At 57.8% G+C, this 25005-nt stretch overlaps 2 protein-coding genes across 9 annotated transcripts in view; both read left to right on the top strand.

The window, feature by feature from the left end:
• The window catches only part of JAKMIP1 (janus kinase and microtubule interacting protein 1), a 137043-nt gene extending 120841 nt beyond the window's left edge, over nucleotides 1–16202 (top strand). For 5 of the 7 annotated variants that reach the window (XM_045474607.1, XM_045474613.1, XM_045474606.1 and 2 more), the window contains 4 exons: nucleotides 2147–2350; nucleotides 10335–10400; nucleotides 14130–14174; nucleotides 15371–16202. In XM_045474607.1, the coding sequence (XP_045330563.1) occupies nucleotides 2147–2350; nucleotides 10335–10400; nucleotides 14130–14174; nucleotides 15371–15400 (345 nt within the window). In that variant the 3' untranslated portion in view covers nucleotides 15401–16202. Of the gene's footprint in view, nucleotides 1–2146; nucleotides 2351–10334; nucleotides 10401–14098; nucleotides 14175–15370 lie in introns of all 7 variants that reach the window. The other 2 variants (XM_045474609.1, XM_045474611.1) reach the window with 1 other exon arrangement.
• A 989-nt stretch (nucleotides 16203–17191) lies between these two features.
• CB1H4orf50 (chromosome B1 C4orf50 homolog) overlaps nucleotides 17192–25005 on the top strand; it is a 114766-nt gene continuing 106952 nt past the window's right edge. For both annotated transcript variants that reach the window (XM_045474604.1, XM_045474605.1), the window contains exons 1-2: nucleotides 17192–17581; nucleotides 21050–21442. In XM_045474604.1, coding sequence (XP_045330560.1) covers nucleotides 21153–21442 — 290 coding nt within the window. In that variant the 5' untranslated portion in view covers nucleotides 17192–17581; nucleotides 21050–21152. The remainder of the gene's footprint in view (nucleotides 17582–21049; nucleotides 21443–25005) is intronic.

The raw sequence follows: 25005 nt of genomic DNA, 5'->3' as shown, positions 1-25005 counted from the left end.
TCCATGAGCGTGTCCGGAAGACGGAGAGCAGGTGGCCCGGGCTTGGTGCAGGCAGGAGGTGCTGGGGGTGAGGGCTGGCCTGCCTCCTTGAGGCCCTTGGCCTGCCTGGGAGTGTGGACGGCGTGGAGCCCAGAGGGAGTAGGCCGGTGGATTGAGCCTTGCTGGGTCTGACGCTTGCCGTCCAGGGCTTACTTGCGGGCACACGACGTTATAACGGTGTGGAGGGCCCTGCTGAGCGTGAGCCCCATGGAGGGTTGCCTCCTTCCCTTCCCTCGCTGGTTTTGCCTCGACTCTGCCCACCCTTGGTCTTTCGGTGAACGCCTTTCCCGGCGTCACGCACCATCTGTCACGCGGCACTGCCTCCCCGAGCACTTCCGGAAAGCTCTGCGCAACGTGACTTGCGTTCCCCTGTTCCCGAGGAGCAGGGAGTTGGGAGCGCTTCCCAGGCTCTCAAGGCAACCGAGTAAGTTCGGAAAACCCTGAAGGGCTTCTTCAGTCCTTGAATACGTTGACGGGTAGGCCGGGGCTCCGAGAGGATCATAAGCAAATTGTCAATTGTCAGACGGTTCGTGGGCCATCTTTTCAAGGGACATCGTGCAGGACTGGCGATTTTCAACACATTTTGGAAAAGCTTGGTGTCCACATTTGGCTGTCTAAGCACCATCGGCAGGAGGGCCCTGGGGGACCCTCAGAGTCCTGCTTCTGCAGAGAGGCCCCTGGGTGCGCTGACCCCGCCACGCTGTAGGAACTACGTGCAGTCCCAGACCGTTCCAGAGCCTCGGGTGGGATTTCAGGCACGTGACGAGGTTGCGTTCTGATGCCGTGTTGGAGTGACTTGAACAGTCAGGGGAATGCCACGCTCCCAGAGGGTGACAGTGCCGTGTGCCCCGGGCAGGAGTGAGGACGGCAGGTGCCACGTTGCTGGCCTGCGTGCCTTTGACATTGCTCTGAAATGGGGCAGGTCCACAAGGGAGCTTCCGGAATCGGGGGCCGTGGGGTCCTGGCTGGAAGCTGGTGACAGCTCTTGAACGGGGAGGGGGTGAGCCAGCAGGGCACAGGGACAGGCAGGCTCCGTGTGCAGCCCGCATGGGGACCCCTGGGCTGGGCCGGAGGACAGACTCCCACCTTCTGGGGCCGGGAGAGGGGAAGGTGATTATGTCTGTTGGTTAAGACTGGGCCTGGCCTGATGGGTCTGGAATCCCCCCAGGCGGGGGGGGGGGGGGAGGTCCGCACAGCCACGCAGGCTAGAGGGGCGGCCTCAAGCCACCTCTCGCCTCTGTTTGGCACTTTCCACCCAAACTAAAGACCGGTCTGTCTGGTCTCGGGAAGACAAGGAACCGTTCCTTAGCCCCTAAGGTCCCTGAGCTGGAATCCCCGAGGCCTAGGTAGGTGGGGAAGTTACTGGTGCGGATGCAGACCCAGCAGCCTGACCCACAACGGGGTTGGCATCCGAGGGCGCTGTGGGGGCGGATTTAGGGAGGCAGAGAGGAGATAATTCTCTCTTTTGTCCCTAGATATTCCCATGAGGTAACTATATTTTAAGTGTCTTACGGTGAAGTTGGGAAGAAATAGCTTCCTCTAACGATTAAAACTCTTGCCTTTCACGAGGTGCCTTCGACCGGCCACTAACCTCTCATCCGCTTCGCTAACACGCGGTGTCTTGCAGGGAGGGCACGGTTAGGACGTGGTTACTCTTTGCTGTGGGTGGACATTGCATTCCTCACTAGCTGGCTGAAAACCACGCGGGTGCAATTTGACCCATATCTCCCCCGCTGACGCCCATGATCAACGGGGAGATTTGTTCCCGAGGAGCGGGGAGAATGCATCGGGGGCCGAGGATGAAAGGAAAAGTCTCTTGAATCGCACGCTCTGCGGGGCGGTTACGATTATTTCTTCTTACTGCCCTGGTCCCCTCCCGCACAGAGTAGGGCATCTCGATTGAATGGAGCGAGACGCTCCCCGCCACCCGTGTCTGCTGGCTGCTCGGCGAGGCGCCCCCCCCTCCCCCGCCCCCGTGCCCCGACCCCGCACGCCTCCCCTCCCTTGCCTGAGCTCCTCAGCTCTGCCTCCCTCAGCTGCAGCGTCCCGGCCGTTACTGTCGACCCGTTTGTGACCTTGCGCTGTCTGTGTGATTTGGGCCACTCAGAAAATCCAGGAGCTGGAGGCCACGCTGTACAACGCGCTGCAGCAGGACCCGGGGCGGAGGGCCAGCGAGGCGCTGAGCGAGGGCCAGCGGGAGGATCTGCAGGCCGCCGTGGAGAAAGTGCGCAGGCAGATCCTGAGGCAGAGCCGCGAGTTCGACAGCCAGGTTCTGCGGGAGCGCCTGGAACTACTGCAGCAGGCCCAGCAGGTGAGGGGCAGGTGGCTGGCACCGGGTGCCCCTTGCCCGCTTCCCAGCCTCTGGCCCCTCCGACGGGCCCCTGGGTGCTCCAGGCGTGTTGGATGGACAGCTGGCAGCGAAGCGAGCTTCCGTGCAGTAAGGCGTGTTCTCCCAACATGGCAGGTGCATCCCCGGCAAGGCGGAGCGAGGTCCGCAAACCGTTTTTCTGATGTGCGTCGATTTCAAGGGTAGGGCCCACCCCCTGGCTGAGCGGTGATGCAGACCGAGGCTGGGGGTCCCCTGGGTCCCCCCCCCGCATCTGTGTTCTATTTGAAAGGTTCTTCTTTTTTTTTTTTTTTTTAAGTGTTTAGTTATTTTTGAGAGAGAGACAGAACGCGAGTGGGTTACGGGCAGAGAGAGAGGGAGGCACAGAATCTGAAGCAGGCTCCAGGCTCCGAGCTGTCAGCCCAGAGCCCGATGCGGGGCTCGAACCCACGAGCTGTGAGATCGTGACCTGAGCCGAAGTCGGACGCTCAACCGGCTGAGCCACCCCGGCGCCCCTAAAAATCAGGTCCTTAAAGCCAAGAGGCATTGCCCAGCAGCATTGCCAAGAGCATTTGCTCTTTTGCTGTATGTCGTGACGATGGCCGATCCGAGCCCTGGACCTGGAGGCCCTATTAGTTGTTAACTCCGAAAACCTAAGTGTATTCCGAGGTTTGGGGTCCTGTGTGAGTGACGTGGGCTCGGCTGCAAGGCCTCCAGGGTGACCATGGGGACAAAGAGGTGGCAGCAGCATGCTCACACTTGAGCGCTCACGGTTGCAGACCCTTGCTTGCCGCCCTCCCCCTCTGCAGGGTGGGGACGATGATGTCCATTCTCGATGCAAACACTAGAGCTCAAGAAGGTTAAGTCGAGTGCCTGAAGGTCACACAGCTAGCGGTGGCGGGGGGAGGGTCCCACCAGTGAGAAAGGACCTGGGTGACCAGGGGGAGGAGGCGACGTCACGGCAGGCAGAGCAAGCAGCTGTGTCAGGAAGGGGCAGGGGAGAGTCGTGTCTGAAGACAGCACAGGCCCCAGGGGATTCGGGGAAGGCACAAGGGGACACAGGCAGACTGCATGTGGTGCAGGAGAGAGAGAGAGGAGGTGGTGAGGGAAGGGGGCCAACAGGCTGGGAGGGCTCTTCATTCAAGACTTGGTTTGGCTGAAAGGGCACGCAGGCAGGCCCTGGGACCCCCGCCTGGCTGTGGCCCCCATCCCCGCGCTCCCTGCTCTGTGCCGGCAGCCTCTGCTCATCTGCCCGGAAGCAGCGTGCCTGCCTGTGTAGACGGAGAGGGAGGCTTCACGACTAGGGAGGTTCCTGATCAGGTTGGAACAGCAAGGGGAAAGGGGATGGAGAGGCTGGAGACGGAGGGAGGAGAAGGGAAAGGCATCCATCCACTGACGGAGGAGGTCCGATGTGCAGAAGGGACGAGTGAGGCCAGGATACAGACCAGCGGGCGAGGGGGAGGCTCATGCTTCTGAGCAGGGCCTGGGGGGTGGGGGGCGGGGAGGAGGAAACAGTGGTGAAGCTTTGTGCCCTCACGCAGGGTTGAGGGGTGATGGTGCTCACCCCTCCACCACGCCTCCCGAGGGGAGAAGAGAGGCCACCTTTGCTCACATGAGGACCGCGGGAGGGGCGGAGGCGGAAGGGAGGACTTGGAATCCCCGTGGCCCCAAGTAGGTGGGGCAGTTGCTGGTTCAGGAGAGGCCACTGAGGATGGAGACCAAGAATTTTCAGGTGACAGTGACCAGAGTGATTGTCACCCTGCAGGGCGGGGGCCCTGCAGGGCGGAGCGGGGAGGGAAAGGGAGGCAAGAGAGGGAGGGAGAGGAGGGGCTTACGGTCAGTTACCATCAAGGAGATCCTGGCGCAGGGATATCGGCGTGGGCGTTTGCCTTTGAGAACACTGTCACTGAACCGCCTCTGTTACTGTCACATCAACAGTGACAAGTGGCCTGGGGCACCCCCAGCCCGGTGGGGACCCCAAACACAGCACAGATCCTGACCAACTCTTGTGGCTGAGGCTGTTGCGCCAGAATGCACCTGCTGAAGACGTGCAGGGGAGGGTCTCCTTCCGCAAGGCTGGCGAGGCGCCCAGCGCAGGGCCCTGCTGAGCCGGGTCTGAAGATAAATAGGAAGATGCCCGGTGGCGCTCAAGGGGGGATAAGTAGCTTTTCAGACGACAGCGCAGCATGGCGCCGTCAGCCTGGGGTGACAGAGTGCTTAAAAACACAAACGCTGCGAGCAGACGGTACGGCTCTGAACCCTATTCTCCTACTAGCTGTGTGGCCTTGGCCAAGCGACTTGACCTATCTGAGCCTCAGTCTCCTCCTGACGATGGTAATAACACCTGCTCATTGGGATGTTGTAAGGTTTAAGTGGACTCACGGGTGAAGTGCTCACGGGTGAAGTGCTCCCAGTAAGGGTAGGCGGCTATTTTTACTGCCAGTGTAGAGGGTGAGCAGGAGCCCGATGCTGGCTGGTATCTTATGTCCATCACTGGGCCTCGTTGGTGGGGCCTGCTGACCGCGCGGTGAATGGAGGCGTTGTTCAGAGAACCCAGCTCGAAGCAGAGCGGCATGCGTGTGTTTGAACCGAAAAGTCATTACCCGACTCGAGGGCCCGAATCTCACGGAAGTGCTTCTGACGGTCTAAGTCTGGAATGTACGAGGGGCCGGTGAGCACATCCTGAAGACACGGGGCATTGCGGCGTTCGGCCGTGACTCCTGGGGAACGCACGGTGTCCCGCGTGCCAAGAAAGGAAGGGAGCTGGGTGTTTTAAAAAAGAAAAAGGAAAAAAAAAAAAAAAGGGAAGAAATCCAAGCTGCCCGTGTAGGGAGATTGAGGACTGGGACCCCCTGAGAGAGAAAAACCATTTTTAACAGGAGGGTTTGGGGTGTCAGCTAGGATCGCATGGGACACATCACTTCCTTTTACTTTTCTCGTTTACCTAAGCGTGGAGAAAGTTAATGGCTTGACCCAGCACTGCAAATTGTGCTCCAGCGTCTCCGGATCCTTTCCAAATGAGTTGAAAATTCTGCTGAAGGTACAGGGTAGGCTTCTATGAAAACACGCGCATCTGCGTGTGGCGGGCGACATTGACAAAGTCACTGAACGGCACGCCCCTCTGAGGCTTGGAGGAGGCAAGACGTACGGATCGATTAGCTAGTGCCTGGAGCATGGTGGGTGTTCAGTAAAAGGAAGACCCTCCCCTTTGTAGAACAGCCCCTGTCTCCGTCCATCCCTGCTACTCAAAGTGTGGTCCGTGGACCAGCAGCGGCGGCGTCACCTGGGAGCTGCTAGAAATGCAGACCCCCGGGCCCACCCCAGACCTGCTGAATCAGATGCTGCCTTTGACAAGATTCCCAGGTGATTTCTGTGCAGCTTCAACTCGCTCAGTTTGGGCTAGTCATCAACAGAGATCCAGGGCTGTGAGCAGAGGGGAGCAAGGTCCTGCCTCCGTCCGCCCGGGCACCGTAACAAAACGCTGTGGGCAGGACTCGAACGTGCATCTCTGTCTCACGGCTCTGGAGGCTGGCTGTCCAAGAGCCAGAGGCTGGCTGATTCAGTTGCTGGTGAGGACTCTTCCTGGCTTACAGACGGCCTCCTTCTGTGCCTTCAAATGGCCAGGGGTGCCCGAGGCAGGGAAAGGGGGATAAAGGAGGACGAGGAAGAGAGGGAGAGCAGGTCGGAGGGAGATCGTTCTCTTCTTAGAAGTCCCCCAGTCCTGCCAGATCAGGGACGCACCCTATGATCTCCATTAACCTTCTTAACCTTACCATCGCCTGAAGGTCGCATCTCCAGATACAGTCATGCTGGGAGCTGGGCTTCAACCTAGAATTTGGGGGGCACCGTTCTGTTCACAGCAGGGCCTCCTCCCTTCGTTGGTTCTGGAAGGACATGCGTTCTCCTTCCTTCTTGCCCTCCTTTCCTCACCCTGTTGCCGAGTCAGCCCAGCCCAGGTGAGCCCCCTCCTCCGTCGCAATGTGCCATGGAATCCAGAGGGCAGGGCCCAACTCCTCGCTGCCCTGGGCTCGGCTCCCGAATCGATGGCAAGTCCTGACGCTCCGGCTTCAGCTTCTCCATCTGTCCTCCGGGCAGCTTGGAGCGGTGCCACCGCCAGGCTTTGCCTTGAGGGTCCCGTGCTTGTCACCCCGCAGGTGGAAATGCTTGGCCAAACTCTCCCTGTGTGGTGCAAGCATATCCCAGACGGCTCCCCCTCCCTGCCGAGCGCCACACGTGTAACCGCACCAGGCACGGGAGCCCCGGCCGGCAACTCGGTGCCTTTGAAAAAGGTGCTCAGACTTCAGAGCACGTCTGTTCCCTGCAACAGAATTTCCTGGAGTTGGGTCGTGGGGGGGGTTGATGCCTGAGCAGAGGGGAGGGTGTCCTTACAGCAAGCCCAGGGACAACAGGGCATCGGTAAAAGCGAGGTTTTGCGGCTTCCTGCTTCCCTTCAACGGTTATTTACCTGCCGAGCACCTATCATGTGCCAGGCACGGGTCCGGCTACTGGGGCCGGGGCAGTGAGCAATGTTGCTGCTTTCATGGAGGGCATGTTCCTGTAATCCAGTGAGGGACACTCGCAGCACACATAAGTGCCAACGATGTCAGACAGGGTTAAGACGACACGAAAGGCTCTGTGCAGAGAGCAGCACGTACAAAGGCCCTGGGGTGGGAACAGGGCCACCATGCTTGAGGTCTATAAGCCAGAGTTTTCAAAAGTAGCACCCGCCGTATGTAGGATTAAAAAAAAATCTGACCCAGTAGTTGTAATGAACATCGCCCAAACAGCAGTTTGTAGAGAATGCCCCAATTTGTAAGTCTTCAACCCAGTTTGGTAGATGGGGAAACAGAGGCCCAGTGGCTGAAACAGCTGGATAAAGGCCAGCCCCCAAGAACAGTGTGGCCCTTCCACTTATGGCCACCTCTGAGTTCACGTCCAGTGCTCTGCTCTGCACATCGGACTAACTCCTTGAGTTTCTGGCTTGCTTTTTGCAATGGTCTGTTCTAATTTGATAGGGTCTTCGGACATTTGACATTAAAAAAAATAATAATACTGAAAAATCTGCATTTTTTTTCCCCCAAAGAGAAAAGAGGGTTAAGGGCCCGAGCATTTCAAACATGCATCACAGTGATTTTTTTTTTTTTTCCTTCTAGGAACGTAAAATGCAGCGCGTTGGTTATATGCGGAAAGCTATGGGGTTAGGAGGACAGGCCCTTGGGTCAGACAGGTTTGGATTCAAATCCAGCCCCCACTTACAGTGTAACCCGAGCCTCAGTGTCATCCTCCCCTGTAGAATGGGGACAGTGAAAGCAGCATGTTGAGCTGGGGTCAGTGGAGAATTTATATGCGGTGCTGGGAAAAGTGTGTGCCACAAACTAAGAGCTGGACACATATTCGTTAATATCTGCCACACCTGACCTTCCCCACCCAGACGACCTTTGCTATGAAGGGAGAAGGGAGAAGACAAACCTTGGCCTTGTAGAGTCATGCCTGGCAATGATAACAGGGAGCTTGAGAGTGGGGGGCCGAGGACCTGGGCCAGCTCTGCTGGGGACCCTGACACCTGACGAGTGGGAAGGGGCTGTCCCCTACTTGAAGTCCCCCAGTTGTCCCTTTATCCTTGGACTAGAATCCGAGGCTGCGTGTGGCCTGGCCCTCTTGACTGTGTCCCCTCCCCACTGTGACCCGGGCTGGCACCTGCTGTGCCCTGCGAGGGACAGGCTTCTTCTGTCATACGGCTTCCATTCAGACGTACCCCCGAGAGCCGCTGGCCCCACAGCCCTGTGTAACTAGCTGCCCCCCCCCCCCGATTTATTCCCTTCCTGTCGCTTCTCACTCTGACGGTCTCTCCCGTTGGCATATCGGCGCTGTGAGGCCAGGCACCTCTTCCTCAAAGCCCAGAAGTTGTTCCTGGGGGATTTTCTCCAGTCCTTCGAAAGCTATAAAGCACCACCCTCCCTCCACGAGGCGCGGTAGTGTACGAGGCCCTTCCCCCAGCCCCACCCCAGGGTCCCCGTTTCACCCTCGGGGGCTGGGGTCACTGTGCAGATGTTAGAGAAGAGGGTTCCGATTCAAGAGATCATGTGACTCCCTAACATCCACCAGCTGGAAAGCTTGGGGCACAGGACCCAGGCCAGAGTCCAGCTGAGCTCTGTGTTCATTCTCAAGTGCTCTCTGCCTCCTCACCGTGCGAGGGGATCCTTGGGGGACGGTCACGGCCACGCTGAGGTCCACACGGCTTCCCTCAGGTGGAAGAGAATTAGAAATGCCCGGTTTCCTGATCCTTGACAGGGTACCTCCTCTGTGCCAACCCTGCTCTGAGCCCTTTGCTCAGATTCACTTGTTAGATCCTCAGACGCGGGCAAACTGTGACCCCCCCCATCTACAGATCAGGAAACCAAGGCCCAGAGAGGTTGAATCACTTGCCCATGGCCTCATCTCTGAGGACAAACCATCTTCTGTGTCTTCTCTGCTACCCGCGTGATCTTTCCCAGACCAAATTCTCATCCCTTCCCTGCTGGAAACCCATCACAGGCTCCCCATGACTCCCCCAAGTCTCTGAGCTCCTCAAGGGGACATTCCAGACCCTCCAAGCTCCGCCTCTGCCCCCCTCCTCCCTCCCTCCCTGCACACCCAGTTCCCTCTGCCTGGGAGTCTGTCGAACCACCGTGAGTCCTGGGCTGGGCTCCGCCTGTTCCTGCCCCTCCAGCCCCACGGCTCAGTGCCCCCGCTGTTCTGCCCTCTGGGCTCCGGTGCACCTGCCGAGGGCACCCACGTAGGATAGCACCCCGCCCCCTTCCCTCCCCTGCCTGGTTTTCTCCGTGCTGTTTGTATTCACTCAGTGCCCCATCTCGGTACTCGTATCAATGCTTCTGTCTGAACCCTGATTGGACCACAAACTCCTTAGGGCCCCGGGCATAGTGTCCGTAGAGTTGGTTCTCAAAGTGGGTCCCCAGACAAGCAGCATCTGCATCACTCAGGAACTTGCTGGAGACGCAGCTTCTCAGGATCGGCCCCCAGAAACTGAGCTGGAAACCGGTGGGGGCACAACGATCCGCAAGCCCTCAGAAGGCTTCCCCAGGCCTGGCTAAGGGTCCGTGGAGGCCACATGCTTATTTAGACTGATCTGAATCACCCGCCCTCCAGCCTGAGCGCTTTCTCTCCAGGACCGAGTTCTCCATCTCCGTCCAGGCCCGGCAAGGCCACAACCAGCTGGGCCGTGGTCAGGGTACCAGCACTTGAGGGGTGACTGTTGGGGCATGTGACGATCCGGAAAAGGTCGCACGTGTGGGACACCTGGGTGGGACACTGTGCGAAACTGGAAGGAATGGATTTGTAAACCACCGAGGGGGGCGGCGGTGACCACCCGGTCCAGCTTCCTGGGACGGAGGGGTTTCCCGGGACCCCAGACTTTCAGGGGCAAAGCCAGGAATGTGCTAAGCAAGCCGGGCTGGTTGGCCATCCTTGAACCTGGTGCTAAGTGGGCTTCTAAGAGGCTGGGGTGCCTGTGGTAGGACGGCCCCTGCTTCCTCTGCCCCAGCTGCCCGGCTCCAGCTGATTAATCTTGCCCAAGTGTATCGTTTCGTGTCACTTCGAATCCGCAGTCTTTATGAGCCGGCGCAGGGCACCTCCTGTCTCGGTCCAGGCGTGATGTTTGTTTTAAAGGGATCCCATCTTAAGAGTCCGCGCTGTATATTTCCAATTCCGAGCGCCTTCAAGAACAGGCAAAATCAATCTTCAGTGGAGGAGATCGGAGGCCCGAGGGACCCTCCTAAGTGCCGGGGCGCCCCTCTGTCTTGATTTGGGTGCTAGAGATACAGGTCTGCACCCGTAGAAAAGCCAGTCAAGCCTCCCCCTTGTGTTTGCACGCTTCTCTGCTCGTGTGCTACGTACGCCATGATAAAAGTAAAGAATAAATCTTGAACCTGGAAAATTTACTTTTTCTGACGCATGAGGTAATGTGTTTCAGAGAATCCGAGAGCTGGAGGGTAAGCTGGAGGTCCAGAAGAAACACCTGAAGGAGCTTGAGGAGAAGGTAGGTGGGGCGCTCGGACCCTCTCCCCCCACCCGCAGGCTCCCTTCTGTGACGATCACCGTGGGGCCTTTTCCTTCTGGGCTCCAGTGTTACAATGCAAGAGGATAGGCTGTTCCTCCCGCCTCCCTTCTCGGCCCCATGCCCCCCCCCCCCCCCCCGTGGGCACACCCACCAAAAAAGTAGCTCCTTCAAATGTTTTTCTAGGGAAGAAAAGTGCAGTTTGGGACCAAGTTAGTGTGTGTGGACGGAGTAGGGGGGATGCCTTCCCCTCCCCCCCCCCCCACAAAAGACCTTCCGCTGAACCCATCTGACACTAGTTCACTGGGAAGGACAAGGTGACCATCTCTGGATTGATAAGCCAGGTTGGGCTGACCAGGCTGGTGACGTCACCAGTGAGGACCTCGGTTACGTCCCGCGGGCGCCGTCCCCTTTGATGATTCCCGTGCGCCAAAACCAGGTCATGTGTTCTTGGAAGTCTCTGCCCTCCCGGCAGGGAGCAAGGCTGGCCTGTCACATGTGGACACCGAGCCCCCCCACTTGTCTCTCTGGGTTGCTACCACTTGATGGGTGGGGAGACCGGGCCTGAGATAGATTCAGACGCCGGACCCCGATCCCACAGCTGGGAGGTGCCACAGCCACCCCTCAGCCCCTCCAGCAGCACCCCCCCCCCCCTTGCTGGTCTAGGCAGACAAGCAAGTGACACTCACAACCATGTGTGTGGCATCTCTGTTGTGCCCTCACCACCTCCTGCACATCCACTCGGTGACCACAGATTCCTTGAGCTCAGGGACCCCCTTGTATTCATCACTTCATCCGAGAGCGTTCTTACCATGGAATGGGGTATCCCCACACTTTTGCCAGATGAGTGACAGACAAGTAGGGCAGAGCCACAGAGGTAAGTCCATGCGTGGGAGCCACACAAAGGCTCCAGCCCCGTCCGGGGGTCGTCGGGGCCGATGAGGAGGGGATCCCCGTCTGAATCTCAAAGGCTCATGTGCAGTCACCCCGGAGAAGAGGAGGGAGAAGGGGCATCTGTGGGCTTCAGGTTTCCGAGGCGGGTCCTAGGAGAGAGGAAGCCAGCTCCCAACCCAACTCCCAACTGTGCGTGGACACAGTCACAGAAGTCACCGGAGAGCAGATTTCAGGGAGGATATGTAAAAATGGGATGACGGCCCCTCTCTGTCCTGGAGGGAATCAAACACAGCGGGCCCAAGGAGACAGGACAGCTCTACGGATGCTAAGCCACTTTTAGAAGATTCCTCTCCTTTCCCTCAGGACAGGTGGACCCCCCTTCCTGTGTCCTCACTTCCCACTCAGTGCCTCTGGCCCGCACACCCGGCCGTGTCCCCCGGGGGGCAGCAGAGGGTCGCGGCTGGAGGGCTCGCACACAGGGATTGGGGCCGTTCTCCTGCCAGAGCCCCCGGGAGCCCCTATGGGATTCTGATTTAAGCGCATGCCTAGTGTCTCCATCTTCTGGATGTCCACCTTGAGACCTCCTGGGGCTATGTTGAGGCCCCAAGGGGATCTTTTGTATGATTCGATCCAAGAACGTCCTGGGCGTAAGCTGGCTTTGCAGGCAGGTGCACCTTGGCACACTGGGGGATCTATCCCTCTGCTCTGGCCTGGGGGTTCTGATCTGCACTCCCCATCTTCTGTGGTTGTGAGGCTACCTGGGAGGGGGGATGTGAAGGTCTGAGCCCCAGGCCCCGACACCAGTCAGTGGGTCAGCCCCCAGCGTGGCTGTAGGACTCGAGTCAGCAAAATGGGTCACAGAGCAGGACCTGATGGCAAAAAGACTTAAAACGTGCCACCGTTGTTCTGCCGGTTAAAGTGTTAAAAGGTGGGATCGGCCCACACATAGAATAACGCCGGCTGCCTTTTTGATTAGGGGGAGTACTGGGCAATGTTTGGACCCCCCCTTTCTGCCTCTTTTTTACTCTCTTCTCAAAGCAAATGTGTGCGGGTTGGTCTGTCTCCCTTGGTCCCGGAAAGGAGTCCCCGAGGCTGGCACACAGAGCAGGTGGACTCCTGGTCTGGCCAATAGGACAAGAAACGCCCAAACGTGCATGTGTGCGACGGGCACTCCTGGCACGTTATCGGTGGCTCATGTCAGTGGCCAGGAACCCTTCCCAGCCACACCCCGCTGGGTGGTCCTGGCAGGCCCTTCTCCCTCCCTGGGCTTCAGTGTCCCTATGTAGAAAATGAGAGCTGGGAGGGACGCCTGGGTGGCTCAGTCATTTGAGCCTCCGACTTCAGCTCAGGTCGTGATCTCACAGTCCTGAGTTCGAGCCCTGCATAGGGCTCACCGCTATCAGCGCAAAGCCCGCTTCGGATCCTCTGTCCCGCCTCTCTGCCCCTCCCCTGCTTGCGCTCTCACAAAAATAAATAAACATTAAAAAAAGAAAGAAAGAAAATGAAGCTGGGTGACTCCATAGGTCCCGTCCGGCTCCAACTTCCAATGATTCTAAAACTTGTGTGAAACTTGGTGGCTGCCTGCTTGGATTTTAAATTTTCCAATAAATAATTTAGGGATGCGATTACCTTGCTTTTTTGGGGGGGGGAAAAGAATGATTTTCAAAACCCCCGATGATGCTCCGATAGGTTCTACCTAATGAGCAGTGTTCCTTCTTGAGCAAAACAGGTCATGAGTGAAGAAAGCGAAGTCTACTTCCAAAGTGACCTGTATAATTTTTCCTTTCCCTTGCCATCTGTTTTCGTGCTATTTTTTCCTTTTTCTTTTTTTTAATATTAATTTATTTTTGAAGGAGAGAGAGAGAGAGTATGATCAGGAGAAAGGGGCAGAGAGAGGGGGAGACACAGAATCGGAAGCAGGCTCCAAACTCTGAGCCGTCAGCCCGGAGCCCGACGTGAGGGTCGAACCCACAAACCGCAAGATCGTGACGCGAGCCGAAGTCGGACGCTTAACCCACTGAGCCACCCAGGTGCCCTGTATTTTTTGTTTTCTTTTTTAAAGCAGACTCATTGAGGGGTGCCTGGGTGGCTCAGCCGGTTGAGCGTCCAACTTTGGCTCAGGTCATGATCTCACGGTTTGTGGGTTCGAGCCCCGCGTCGGGCTCTGTGCTGATGGCTCGGAGCCTGGAGCTGCTTCGGATTCTGTGTCTCCCTCTCTCTCTGCCCCTCCCCTGCTCATGCTGTGTCTCTGTCTTTCAAAAATGAATAAACACAAAAAACAAAGCAGAGTCACTGAACGGTACAAAAGATTTTAAACAATGATCCCTTAGGAGACTGGGTGGGGATGGTGTTGCGGGAGGGCTTCTGCATGTTGGCAGGTCAGTCTGGGTGACCTGTGACCCCGGGTGGAAACCCCTGATCCTGGTGGGCCCGCCATGTCCGGTGTTTGGTGGGGGCCACCGACCGTGACCATCGGAGGGTTCTTCCCTGTTTAGAAAGTGTCCTGGGGTGAAGAAAGCCACGTGTCCTCACCCAAAGCCTCCCGGTCTGGCTGAATCAGCTGCGCGTTGGGGGGCACAGTTGGTGGGGGGGGGGTGCTGAGGCCTTCCGGAGGGTGAGGTCCCAGTGAGGTCAGCTTCTGAAGCTCACTTCCTGTCCTCTTTCTGAACCCCACCCTGGTGTGTTAGTTCTTGTGAAATGTGTCACTGAATCCCAAACCACATGTCTTACATCTTTCTTTCTTTTCTTTCCCCCCCACCTCATTTTCTTTTGGTCTTATTTTATAGTTTTTGTTCCTTTTTTTGTTTTTCTCACTAGCATTCATTCTGTGGCCTTGATGACGTCAGTGAGCAAAGAACTCGGGTTGGTATCCTTTCAATTTCACTGCTAAAAAACAAACAAACGAAACACGATGATTTTCGGAAAAGGCGAATTTCTCCCATTTCTGACCATCACATTCTTCCTTGGGCGATGAGGGCTCCGCGGAAGGTGGCCCGTGGAAGGTGGCCCGTGGCAGATTCCTCAGCTCTCTGGCTCCCTGGGGAAGGGGGGCCACCCGGGGGTCCCTGGCGAGTCCCATCCCCTGGGAGGGAGGTCGGGGGAGCTCTTTGTGGAGAAGGGACAATGGGACCTCATGGTTGCCCTGTTGTGTCTCGTCTTTAGAAGGGGGGCGGCGGTTGTGGGTTTTTTCCAAAGCGCCTTTCTCTTTTGGCTTTGCCTTCTGGTGCTCTCTGTTGCCTGTGGACCAGACCATAGTGGGCTTCTGGGGTCGGGGGTCTTCAGGAGCAGGAGACTGATGGGCAAGTCTATGACCCGCATACAAAATACCCAGGAAGCCCGTGTGAAGAGCCCCTGCTCCCTGCCCCTCCCCTGCCTCTGCCTGGTTTTGACCCCTGTGCTGCGCTCGGGGACCTTGCGTGAGCCATCCGGGCAGGGGGTCTGGCTCTGCCCTGCGTGTCCCCAGGGCCCAGATCTCACCCGAGTGCCTGCGTGGGCGCCCATGTCCCTCCCCATTCTCTTCGTTCTTGAATGCCCCCCGGGTAGGGGGTCTGCCAGGGCCTCTAGGATCTGCCTCTGCATCTGGCCTGGCCGAGAGCGCTGTGAGCTCTGGGGATGCCTGCAGGGCCCATCCGCTGCCCTGACCCCCAGGCTGAGCTCTGCTGCCAGGTCCTTCCCTGCCTGACGTTCTCATGGAAGCCCTGAGCCGCCCCCCTGCACGCCAGGGCTTTGCCTGGGACCTTCTGTGTCCCAGGGCCTAGGGCTCGGCACGTGGTCGATGTTCGTGCAGTGTTTGTGCAGTGAGTAAAGGAATGATCCCAGGTCGCGTCCGATGGGGAGTGGGAGTAGCCAGGGAGGTGGGGGGGAGGTGCTGGAGGACAGGCCATCCGAGTCCCATTTCCTCCTCCCCTGCATTGTCGGCAGAGGTCCCTCAGTGGGCTCAGCTGGAGAGTTTAGGAGGGCAGTGGGGGCGGGGCGGGGGGCAGACAGGCCAGGGGCTTCTCCAAGCATTTGAACCCTTGATCTTTGCGTCGTTTCAAATTATTTTTTTAATCTTACAGGATAGAAAAAGAGCTTATGGAATACATTGAGTCCCTGCGGCATCCCCAACCCCACTCACACCAAAATCCAACAGCAAAGCAAGCTCCTTCAAGCCAGAGACTGAAAACAGAATTCACGTGTACTTGACGAGGAGGCCTATTGATCTACGGCTGGGTCCTGGCTGGGCCGAGCTGTAGGAGCCCCGAAGACGCTGGGGGTTTTGTCAAGCTCGGGGTCACGTCCGAGCCCCCACTCTGGCACCATCAAAGCCCAAGGGGCAGAGACCTGAATACCAGGAAACTAAGTGCAATTACTAGAAACCGAGTCACTGGGGAGCCACTGCGCGGCCGGGGGCCAGGCCAGAGCCCTTGTCCCCGCACTGCATGCCTCCCCTGGACGCAGACTTCTGTACATATGTCTCCACGAACTGTGCTCCGTGTACCCGGAATCTGTCAGCCAAGCGACTTGCAAGTGTCCCTGTGATCTGAACCCGGAGTCGAGCCCCAGTCAGCAAAACCCTTCGAGAGCCCTGTGCAGCTGATCCAGCGGGTGGCCACGAGGGGGGGGGGGGGGGGAGAGAGAGAGAGAGAGAGAGAGTGAGCGCAGGACTCTGACTAGGGGCAGGAGCCTTGCCCACTGTGGAGGGCAGATCCAAGGACCTCAGATGTCCAAGAAAGAAGCCACAGGCTCCATCACTCTCCTGGATGGGACACGGTGAAAGTCTCAGAGCATGACTGTCCCTGGAGCGAGGACAGAGAAGGTGGACGCCGTCCCCGACCACACCACGCCCCGCACTGTCTCGCATCTTGGTTGTAATTTGCAAGACGCTGCCGAGGGAAGATGCTGGGAGGCGGAGTGTTCTGTGGAGCATCCGTGGGGGACGAGCCTCCCCCCGCATCGGTCTGACACCAGGGCCGCCCTCTCTCAGTTGTGGAGGAGGGAGCCCTTCCTGATCTTGGGGCCTCCGAATGGAACCTTCGAGCAGACGGAGCGCCCGGGGCAGCCAAGGAGACCAGGCAGCAGCTGCTGAGTCGGGCCCCGGAGGCAGAGCCCCGGAGGAGAGAAGTGACCTGGGGTGATGCTGTTCTTGTTGTTCTCGGTGGGGTGGGGGGGGGGCGGCGCGAGCATCTCCAGAAGCCCCTGCTCACGTGACTGTTCTCTCCAAAACGTCTGGAAGGAAGATGTGCGGAATTAGAGTCGATGAAGGAAAACAGGAGGCGGTGCAGGGGAAGGAAGGGAGGAGCAGTAGCGGGGACGGGTCGGTCCCAAGGACGGGAAGATTGGCTGCTCTGTGGTTGCTGGGCTGCGAGAGCGAGCCTGTGATTTCTAGTAAGGAGAGCCTTTGGAGGAGACAGAAGTGACTGAAATTCGGGCCGCGGAGGGGATCAGCGGGGGAGCGGAAGGTTCTCAGAAGGGCAGGCCCGAGGACGGAGAAGGCGGTGACCGTGAGGGCAGCAGGGGCGCCCCGGCCCGATGGGGAGGGACGTCCAAACCAAATCGAAGAACCGAGGGGACTCTAAGCAAACACGCACAGGACAGCTGAGGAGAGACCATTCTCTTTTGAGCACCCGCCGCTCCAGCCCCCCTGACTTACCACCGTTCGGCGACCGAACGTGCGCGAACCGGTGTCTTCGCGTGAAGACAGGCATCTGAGCATCCCAGGGAGCGATGGGAGTGGGGAACCGCGCAGGGAGTGCAAATGAACACACATCTGCTTTCCCCGGGGCCCAGGCAGCGCACAGAGCCCTTGCTTTGCTGAGTAGACAGAAGTCGAGGTGCTGCACACAGCTCTCTAGGAAGCGTTTCTGTGGCACTGCCCACCCTCTCCCCGCTGCTGGAGCGTCCAGGGGCGTGGTCCTCACGCCCTCCTGTCCTCGTCCTTCTGTCTGCTCGGCTCTCCCACTCAGACGACAGGACGGGAATGGCGTTGGCTTTGAAGTCAGACCCGTCTGGGTCCGCTCCCGGCCTGGCCCCTTTCCTTGCAGCCGACACGGGCAAAGTACTTGCTGCCCCGAGTCTTAACTCCTTCTGGGGGACGGGGGTGACGGTCCCCATGCAGCGCCTCACCCCTGCTCTCTCTTGGGCATAACTAGACGGTTAGACCCGCAGGACTTCCGGACCCTGGTTCCCTCCCTGGCACTGGCCCTGCATGGAGACCAAGCAACCCGCGGGGGACCGGGAGCCGTTCTCTGAGACAGCTCAGGTGCGCGGGAATGAGACCACACAAGCAGGTATGGCGCGGCCCTGGCGGAAAGGCCCGAAGTCCCCAGTAGGCGCCAGTGTTTCTCGTGACAGTCCCGGGCATTGCGTCCGAGGTCCCTGCCCGGGACAGGCTCGGTTACGACAGCCCTTGAACTCGGGAGGGCCTCAGAGCTCTGGTGGCTCACGAGACGCATACCTAGACTGCGTCCGCGTCCCCCACTCCCGGAAGGGGCTGTTGTGGCGGGTGTGACCTCGTAGCACAGCCCAAGTTCCATGCCCGTGTGGTTCCCAGGGCAGCAGAGCTCCGAGGTCGGCCGATCCCCGGGTCAGCGTCTCATCCAGCGCCCTCCTTGCAGATCTGTGGGCGGGATGAAGGGAGAACCGGGTCAAGTTCCTGGCATGTGATGAGGCCTCAATGCATGCTTTCCCACCCTTCACCCTAATTCCTCTGTGGCCGGCGGCCACCCGCGAGGAGCTGGGCAGAGAAGTCCAGGGGGCAGACCCGTGTCCCGTCACTGTTGTTCTGGCAGCATTTGTGGGCCAGGAGACCGGCGGTGCAGGGTGACAAGCCCTCCCCGTTTGCCTGGGAGGTGGGACTTCCGGTTTTAAAATGGGGGGGGGGGGTCGCAGGCGAGCCAGGACGCGAGGGTCCTCCTGGAGCACGAGGACTTGACCGCTGGCCCTACTTCACTCTGGGCCCAGATGCGCACGGGTGTGTTTTCCCTCCCCTGCACACGCTGAGCTGGGCGCTGTGGCATGAGAAAGGCTGGGTGCGTGCTGCTTCTGGGGTTAGCTCATCCGGAAGCACCCCCGCACTGTCTGAGGTGCTGTGGGGGGGTGGGAGGGCTGCAGGTGCACTGAGTGTGTGCACCCCGCCCCTTGTCAGGGGGCCCTGGTTACCTTGGAGACACGAACGCTGTGCTCCAGCGTGAGCTCCACACCCTTCTGAGCAAACTCATGACCCTTCCTCCCATCAGCCCCTCCTGCCCCCTTTCTTCCCCCCCCTTGCATCCTGGAGGCTGAAAGCCTCAAGGTCTCTGGCTCCGACATTTCCCTTGCCTCCCATCACCAGTATGTGACCGGTGGAACCCTGCCCGACGGTCCCGGTCCAAACAATGACCTGTTTGTCTCGGCCTATTTTCTCACATTTAACCAGAACCTGCCAGAAGCCTGCCCACTTGGGGGTGCTCCTCCCTGAGGTCGTCGAAGCTCTCAGGGCTTCTGAAGACCCCAGACTCTGCTCCCCAGACTGTGCCCAGCAGTTAGGTAATTTGCCCAGGGTTCTGTCAGAGAAGCCACAGAGATGGGATTCGAACCCAGGCCGCGTGGCCCGGGCATCTGAGGTCTGAGCTGGCCCACTGTATCCCCTCTTGGCCAACACCCTGCCCTGCTGCCTCTGGCCACCCCGTGTCTGTCGGAAGCCCTCTGGGCCGCCCCAGCACACGGGTCACTGTTGGAGCCAGCGTATGAAAATCAAAATGTATGAAAATCAAAATGTATGAAAACCAAAATGTATGAAAAACAAAATCTGCCCCCAACCCGGAAAACGTCTCTACAGAGGTAAATAAGTGTCAAACCAGTGACGTGCATCATGGGCAATTCCGCTCAGAGATTGGCAAAGACAGAAACGAATCTCGCCCCTTTATGAGCCAAGCAGACACAGTCCATTGCACACGTGCCCTCAAGATAAACACTACTCAGGTCTCAAATCAGGGGACCGGACAGCACCGTCTTTTACGCACAAGTCCCCCTAAATCCACCTGGCCGTGGGGTTGACCCTCTGTGTTCCCTAATTTGCTTCATTCAAAGGAGAAGGAAACGTTTCTCATCTTTACGGCAGGCTGGTTTTGCAGTGTGGAGCCAGGCACCCACTGCAGTTAGGCCCCTCGCCTCCCACAGGATCTGGGAGACAGGGTTCTATTATCCTTGGATGTTTACATTGCAAAGCGATGGTCCCAGGGTCTTCAGAAAGACAACCCTGGGTCAGAAAGCTGCCAAAAAGCTTATTTAGCTTTCAAAAAGATTTACACGTATTTCAAAGAGCCAAACAAAGCATATGCAAGTTTTCCTTAATGTTTATTTCTTTTTGTGAGAGCCCAAGACAGAGGGGCAGAGAGAGGGGGAGACACGGAATCCGAAGCGGGCTCCAGGCTCCGAGCCGTCAGCACAGAGCCCGACGCGGGGCTTGAACTCACGAACCCTGAGACCATGACCTGAGCCGAAGCCGGACGCTTAACAGACAGAGCCACCCGGGCGCCCCAAGCCTGGCATTTCCAGCTTGCCCTTGCACTGCTCTGCATCAGGCTGAGCACACTGGCTGCTATTCCTCCCACAGGCCCCAGAGCGCTCCCTCCTCAGGGTAAATCGGACCAGGCCCTCCCTGCCTCTAAACACCCCTGGGACACCCCGCTGCCCACAGGGAGATGCCTGAGTCTTTGTCCTGGAGCTCGAGGCCTGCACTGATACGGCCCCGGCTCACCTTCTGTCCTCTGCCCTCATTTCCCCTCCAAGTGCCCGCGGGGCTGGCCACTCCCTTCGCCTGTCCTGCCGATGCCGCGGGGCTTTGACCCCAAGGCTGCCTCCGCCTGCTGGAAGCCTGTGCTCAGGTCCGCCAGCTGGGGTCCTCCATTCCTGAGTCCACTGACCCGAGTCCTGAGTGGGCTCCCTCCCACAGGACGTGCTTCTTCCCGTCGGGGCCTTGGTGCACTCCTTAACTCTCCAGTTTTGGATTTGGTCCCGGTCTTGAATCCTGACTCCAGCACCTCCCATATGTGAGGCCTGCATGAGCTCCTCTACCTTCCGGAGCCTCTGTCTCATCATCCACAAAATGGGCACGATGATGCCCACCTCCTAGGGTTACCAGGATGGTTGGGCCGGCTAGGGTGACGTGACCCAGAGCGCGGGCGATACCCGGAGCAGCACTAGCCCCCCATCCCCTCTGCCTGGCGAGCTCTAGGTCCCTGATTAACGTTTGCTGTCCTCAGAGAGGAGGCATAGAACTTCATTCACCACTGAGAATTTATATTTCTTTTTTTTTTTTTTTTAATTTTTTTTCAACATTTATTTATTTTTTTGGGGACAGAGAGAGACAGAGCATGAACGGGGGAGGGGCAGAGAGAGAGGGAGACACAGAATCGGAAACAGGCTCCAGGCTCTGAGCCATCAGCCCAGAGCCTGACGCGGGGCTCGAACTCACGGACCGCGAGATCGTGACCTGGCTGAAGTCGGACGCTTAACCGACTGCGCCACCCAGGCGCCCCGAGAATTTATATTTCTGACGGTCCTGCCAGGAAATCTCGTTTTCTCTCTCTGTGCGCAGCATTAAGCGTTCAATTCCAGGTGACTTTTCCGCAACTTTGTCTTGCTTTGGGTGAGTTCTGGCATGCCAGCTTGTAAAACGAGAGGCGTTCATTCATATTGTATGATGTGTGTGCCAGTGAAACCCAAGGCCTCAGAAATACTCATAAATCATTCACCTGTTCTTGCCCTCCTCAAAGGGTGTTGTCCCACACAATCTGAAGGCACCGCGGCCTCCTGGAAATCTCCAGAAAGTCAGAGTCGCAGATCCACTTCATGGCATTAAGTCTTGACCCGTGAACTATGCACGCGATGGAGCCCGCAGCCAGAGGGCGGACTGAGAAAAGCTTCAGCTACGTTGTCAGAGCCCCCGGCAGCGATGGGTTTGATGTGATGAACGTTGACGTGAAGATTGACACGTGCTGGGTATTCCAGGACGTAGAGGACGGTGGTGAGGGGCCCGGCTGTCTTCCGGCAGCGGGAAGCCCAGACACGGATGCCGGCGTGCTCAGGAAGCAGCTGGAATCCTCAGAGCAGAAGCTGCTGGCGGCTGTGGACAAGCATGTGATGTCGGAGTCCAGGCTCAGAAGCAGGTAAATATGGCGTTTGCACCTCTTGTCTGTGTACTTAAGGAATCCGAGCCCCGTAACCGTGTTAGGTCGGTGTGTCGAATCGTTTCTGTGGCCGGGGGCGCTGCCGGCCTGTGCCACGCAGCCTGCCTGCCGCCTCTGCGACCCGCACTGGTCCCCGCTCCCTCCCGTCCTCTGCTCCGCGCGTCTCGGGCTGAGCCCACAGTCTCCCGGGCTCCCAGCTCAGGCTTCCAAGTGGGTCCGGCCAACGGGAGCCACCGCGGGGAGCCACCCTCTCCGGGTGACATCTTGGGCCAGCGGTGCCTCAGCCATGCCCGGGGTTCCTCTGCGGTCCTCCCCTGCCTGTGGCCCAGCGTCCCTGCTTCCTCCTCATGCGTCCCTTGAGACGCAGGGGCTGCAGTGGCTCCTGCCGGTTGCTTATCTCTCCGTTGTCTGGCGCGTCTGGCCTTTTAGCTCTTCCGTCACCTTCGCAGCAGACTCCCTGCACCTGTCCCTCGCTGCTGACCTCCGGGGGTGGGCTCTGTTCCCCTGATGGAGCCAGCGTGGTCTGGAGGTTGGGCATGCGAGCCCGGCTCCTTCTCAAGGCCCGTGCTCTTTCCTGACCGGTTTCTGACACCGAGGCCCGCAGAGTGAGGCGGGGTCCTGCGTGCATATCAGGGGAGACACCTGGAAACGCAGCACAGCAGTGGCTGGGCCCCACTCTGACAGGTTCACCGAGATCCCGGCGGCCAAGTGTGTCGAATTTGTCCGGGACGTCACCATTTTCTTGTCTTTTCCTTCCCTTTAATAAAGGCGAGTTGTTCAATGTGTATTTACACGTGATTTCCTTTTTGTTTCCTCTCTGTAAAGCTTTTTACGTGGAGAAACTCACGCCTCAGAAAGATTGGCTTGGTACTCTATGTGATTGTCCACTCATTCATTCATTCATTCATTCGCTCACCCATGATTGTACCACCTGCACTCGCCCACCCAAGAGTCATGTGCTAAGTTATAGTAGTTTGCTCAGGCTGCTCTGAGGAAGTACCACAGACTGGGGGGCTTAACGGAGTCTGGGAGTCCAAGTTCAGGGTACAGGCAGGTTTGGTTCCTTCTGAGGACTCTCCCTGTGTCCTCACATGGTCATTCCTCTCGTGTCTGTGTCCTAATCCCCTAGTCTTATGAGGACACCAGTCAGACTGGATCAGGGCCCAGCCATACGCCCTCATTTTAACTCAGTTACCTCTGTAAAAACGCTGTCTCCAAATACGGTCACTGTCTGAGGTCCTCAAATTCAACATACGGATTTGAGGGGGACGCAGATCAGCCCATAATATAAGCCCTGGGGGTTGAGACCCAGGGAAGGTAGGGCCCGGCCCTGGAGAGAGTGTAACCCACACACGGTGTGGATTCAGATCTTTCTCCAGAAAGATGGGCAGTGAAAGCCAGAAAGTCACTGAGCCTGTGGAACACGGTGGGAAAACGTCTGCCAAAGGAGATCCCTCCATGCCAAGGGAGAGACAAGGAGCCCTGGGGGCACCATGAGCGATGCAGAGGAGGGGGGCCTCTGCGGCTGGGGCCTGGGGTGAGGCCATCCTGGAGGAGGCATCCTGGACCTGCCTGTGTGTAATGCAGGACACGTCCTCTGTTCTCCGAAGGTGGGCCGCACCATCCTGCAGGTGCGGGGGACCAGAGGCTGGGGAGGGCGAACCACCTTATCCAGGGTCGCTGAGAGCTGCAGCCGGGGGTCGAACGCACCGTGGGTTTCGTCCTGCTAGGGTACGGTTAAGGTTGGTCTTTGGACTTCACTTGGAGGAAAGAGCTAAAATTAAACAGCATTTATTATAAAAATAATGAAGCGTTGTTAGAAATTTGAGGAAGAAGAGCCCCTCCCATCTTCATTACCACATCAGTGTTGCCTGTTCATTGCCAACCAAATTGCAACAGAAGTAACAGAAGCTAGCCACTGAGTGCTTACTCTGTTCCAGGCACTGTTAAATCCCCTCTTTTTTAATCCTTACCACGATACCCAAAATGCGGTGATAATGTTATCCTCCATTTATAGATGGGGAAAGGAAGGCGTGGGGTAGTTAAGTGACTTCTCCACAGTCACTCCCATCCGGCCACGTGGTGGTGGGGGGTGGGACTGGGACTTGAACCCCAGTGGCCCCCCCAGGGTGGTAATAGCAGCTGGGGGGGGGCGCAATTTCTCGTGGTGCCCCTGGTTTCATAGCAAGCAGTCTGCAGCTCTGCGTAGTGATATTTGCGTAACTGGCCGCCAGGGGAAAATGGCACCTCATTGTCTATTTCGTATTCGTGGGCGTGTTTGTTTCCAAGGGCTGCTGAAACAAATTTCTACAAACCTGGTGGCTTAAGGCAACACACAGGGATGGTCTGACAGTTCTGGAGGCTGAAGCCCTACAGCGACAACCCCGGGGGCCAACGTCAAGGCGTGGGGAGAGCCATGGGGGAATCTGCTCCCTCCTTCTTTCCAGCATCCACAGCTGCATTCCTTGGCCCCCGGCACCTCCCCCCACCCACAGAGTCAGCAGATTAGCAGCTAGCTTCAGGGGTCGCCTGGGAATCTCCCTCTGCTTCCCTACTGCAAGGACAGACACCTGTGGCGGCAGCCAGGGCCCACCCAGATGGTGTCCAGGCCTTTTGCGTCATCACAGCTATAATCTCTTGCCTTTCAAGCCATGTTCATGGGTGCCGGGGATTAGAGCCCGGATATATTGCGGGGCCAGTATTCAGCCTGCCATGGTGAGATTAGCCATTTTCTGCTTCAAGTATGGGGATAATTACCAGAGTTAAATATTGTCTCATGTTTAGTGTTCTGGGTCGATCTCAAAAAATGGAAAGAGAGGCTTTTCTGATCCCTTTCAGATATCACATTTAAAACACATTTTTTAATGTTTTATTTATTTATTTATTTATTTTTTATTTTTTTAATTTTTTTTTCAACGTTCATTTATTTTTGGGACAGAGAGAGACAGAGCATGAACGGGGGAGGGGCAGAGAGAGAGGGAGACACAGAATCGGAAACAGGCTCCAGGCTCTGAGCCATCAGTCCAGAGCCCGACGCGGGGCTCGAACTCACGGACCGCGAGATCGTGACCTGGCTGAAGTCGGACGCTTAACCGACTGCGCCACCCAGGCGCCCCAGTTTTATTTATTTTTGAGAGAGAGAGAGAGAGGGAGAGAGGGAGGGAGGGGCAGAAAGATAGAGGGGGACACAGAATCGGAAGCAGGCTCCAGGCTCCGAGCTCTCAGCACAAAGCCGGACACGGGGCTCAAACTCACAAACTGCGAGGTCGTGACCTGAGCCGAAGTTGGAGGCTTAACCGACTGAGCCACCCGGGCGCCCCCATATCACTACATTTTATAAGCGATCGAGTGCCCGGCCTGACTCTGACTGATTAACCTGGGGCCATTCCTGGGGTTCGGTTTGGAAGGAACCTGATTACAATCCATACAAGGGGCACACCCTCTTCTGTCGCTTACAAGAGCCTTCCCCAGGGCCTCAGGGCAGGAGAGGGGGCTCTTGTCCTTATTAGGAATAATAATGCATCATTTCATTTCTTCACGAT

Source organism: Leopardus geoffroyi, chromosome B1, assembly GCF_018350155.1.
Source record: "Leopardus geoffroyi isolate Oge1 chromosome B1, O.geoffroyi_Oge1_pat1.0, whole genome shotgun sequence".
Lineage (NCBI taxonomy): Eukaryota > Metazoa > Chordata > Mammalia > Carnivora > Felidae > Leopardus > Leopardus geoffroyi.
The sequence above is the reverse complement of the archived record's forward strand: the minus strand, read 5'-3'. Positions and strand labels throughout refer to the sequence as shown.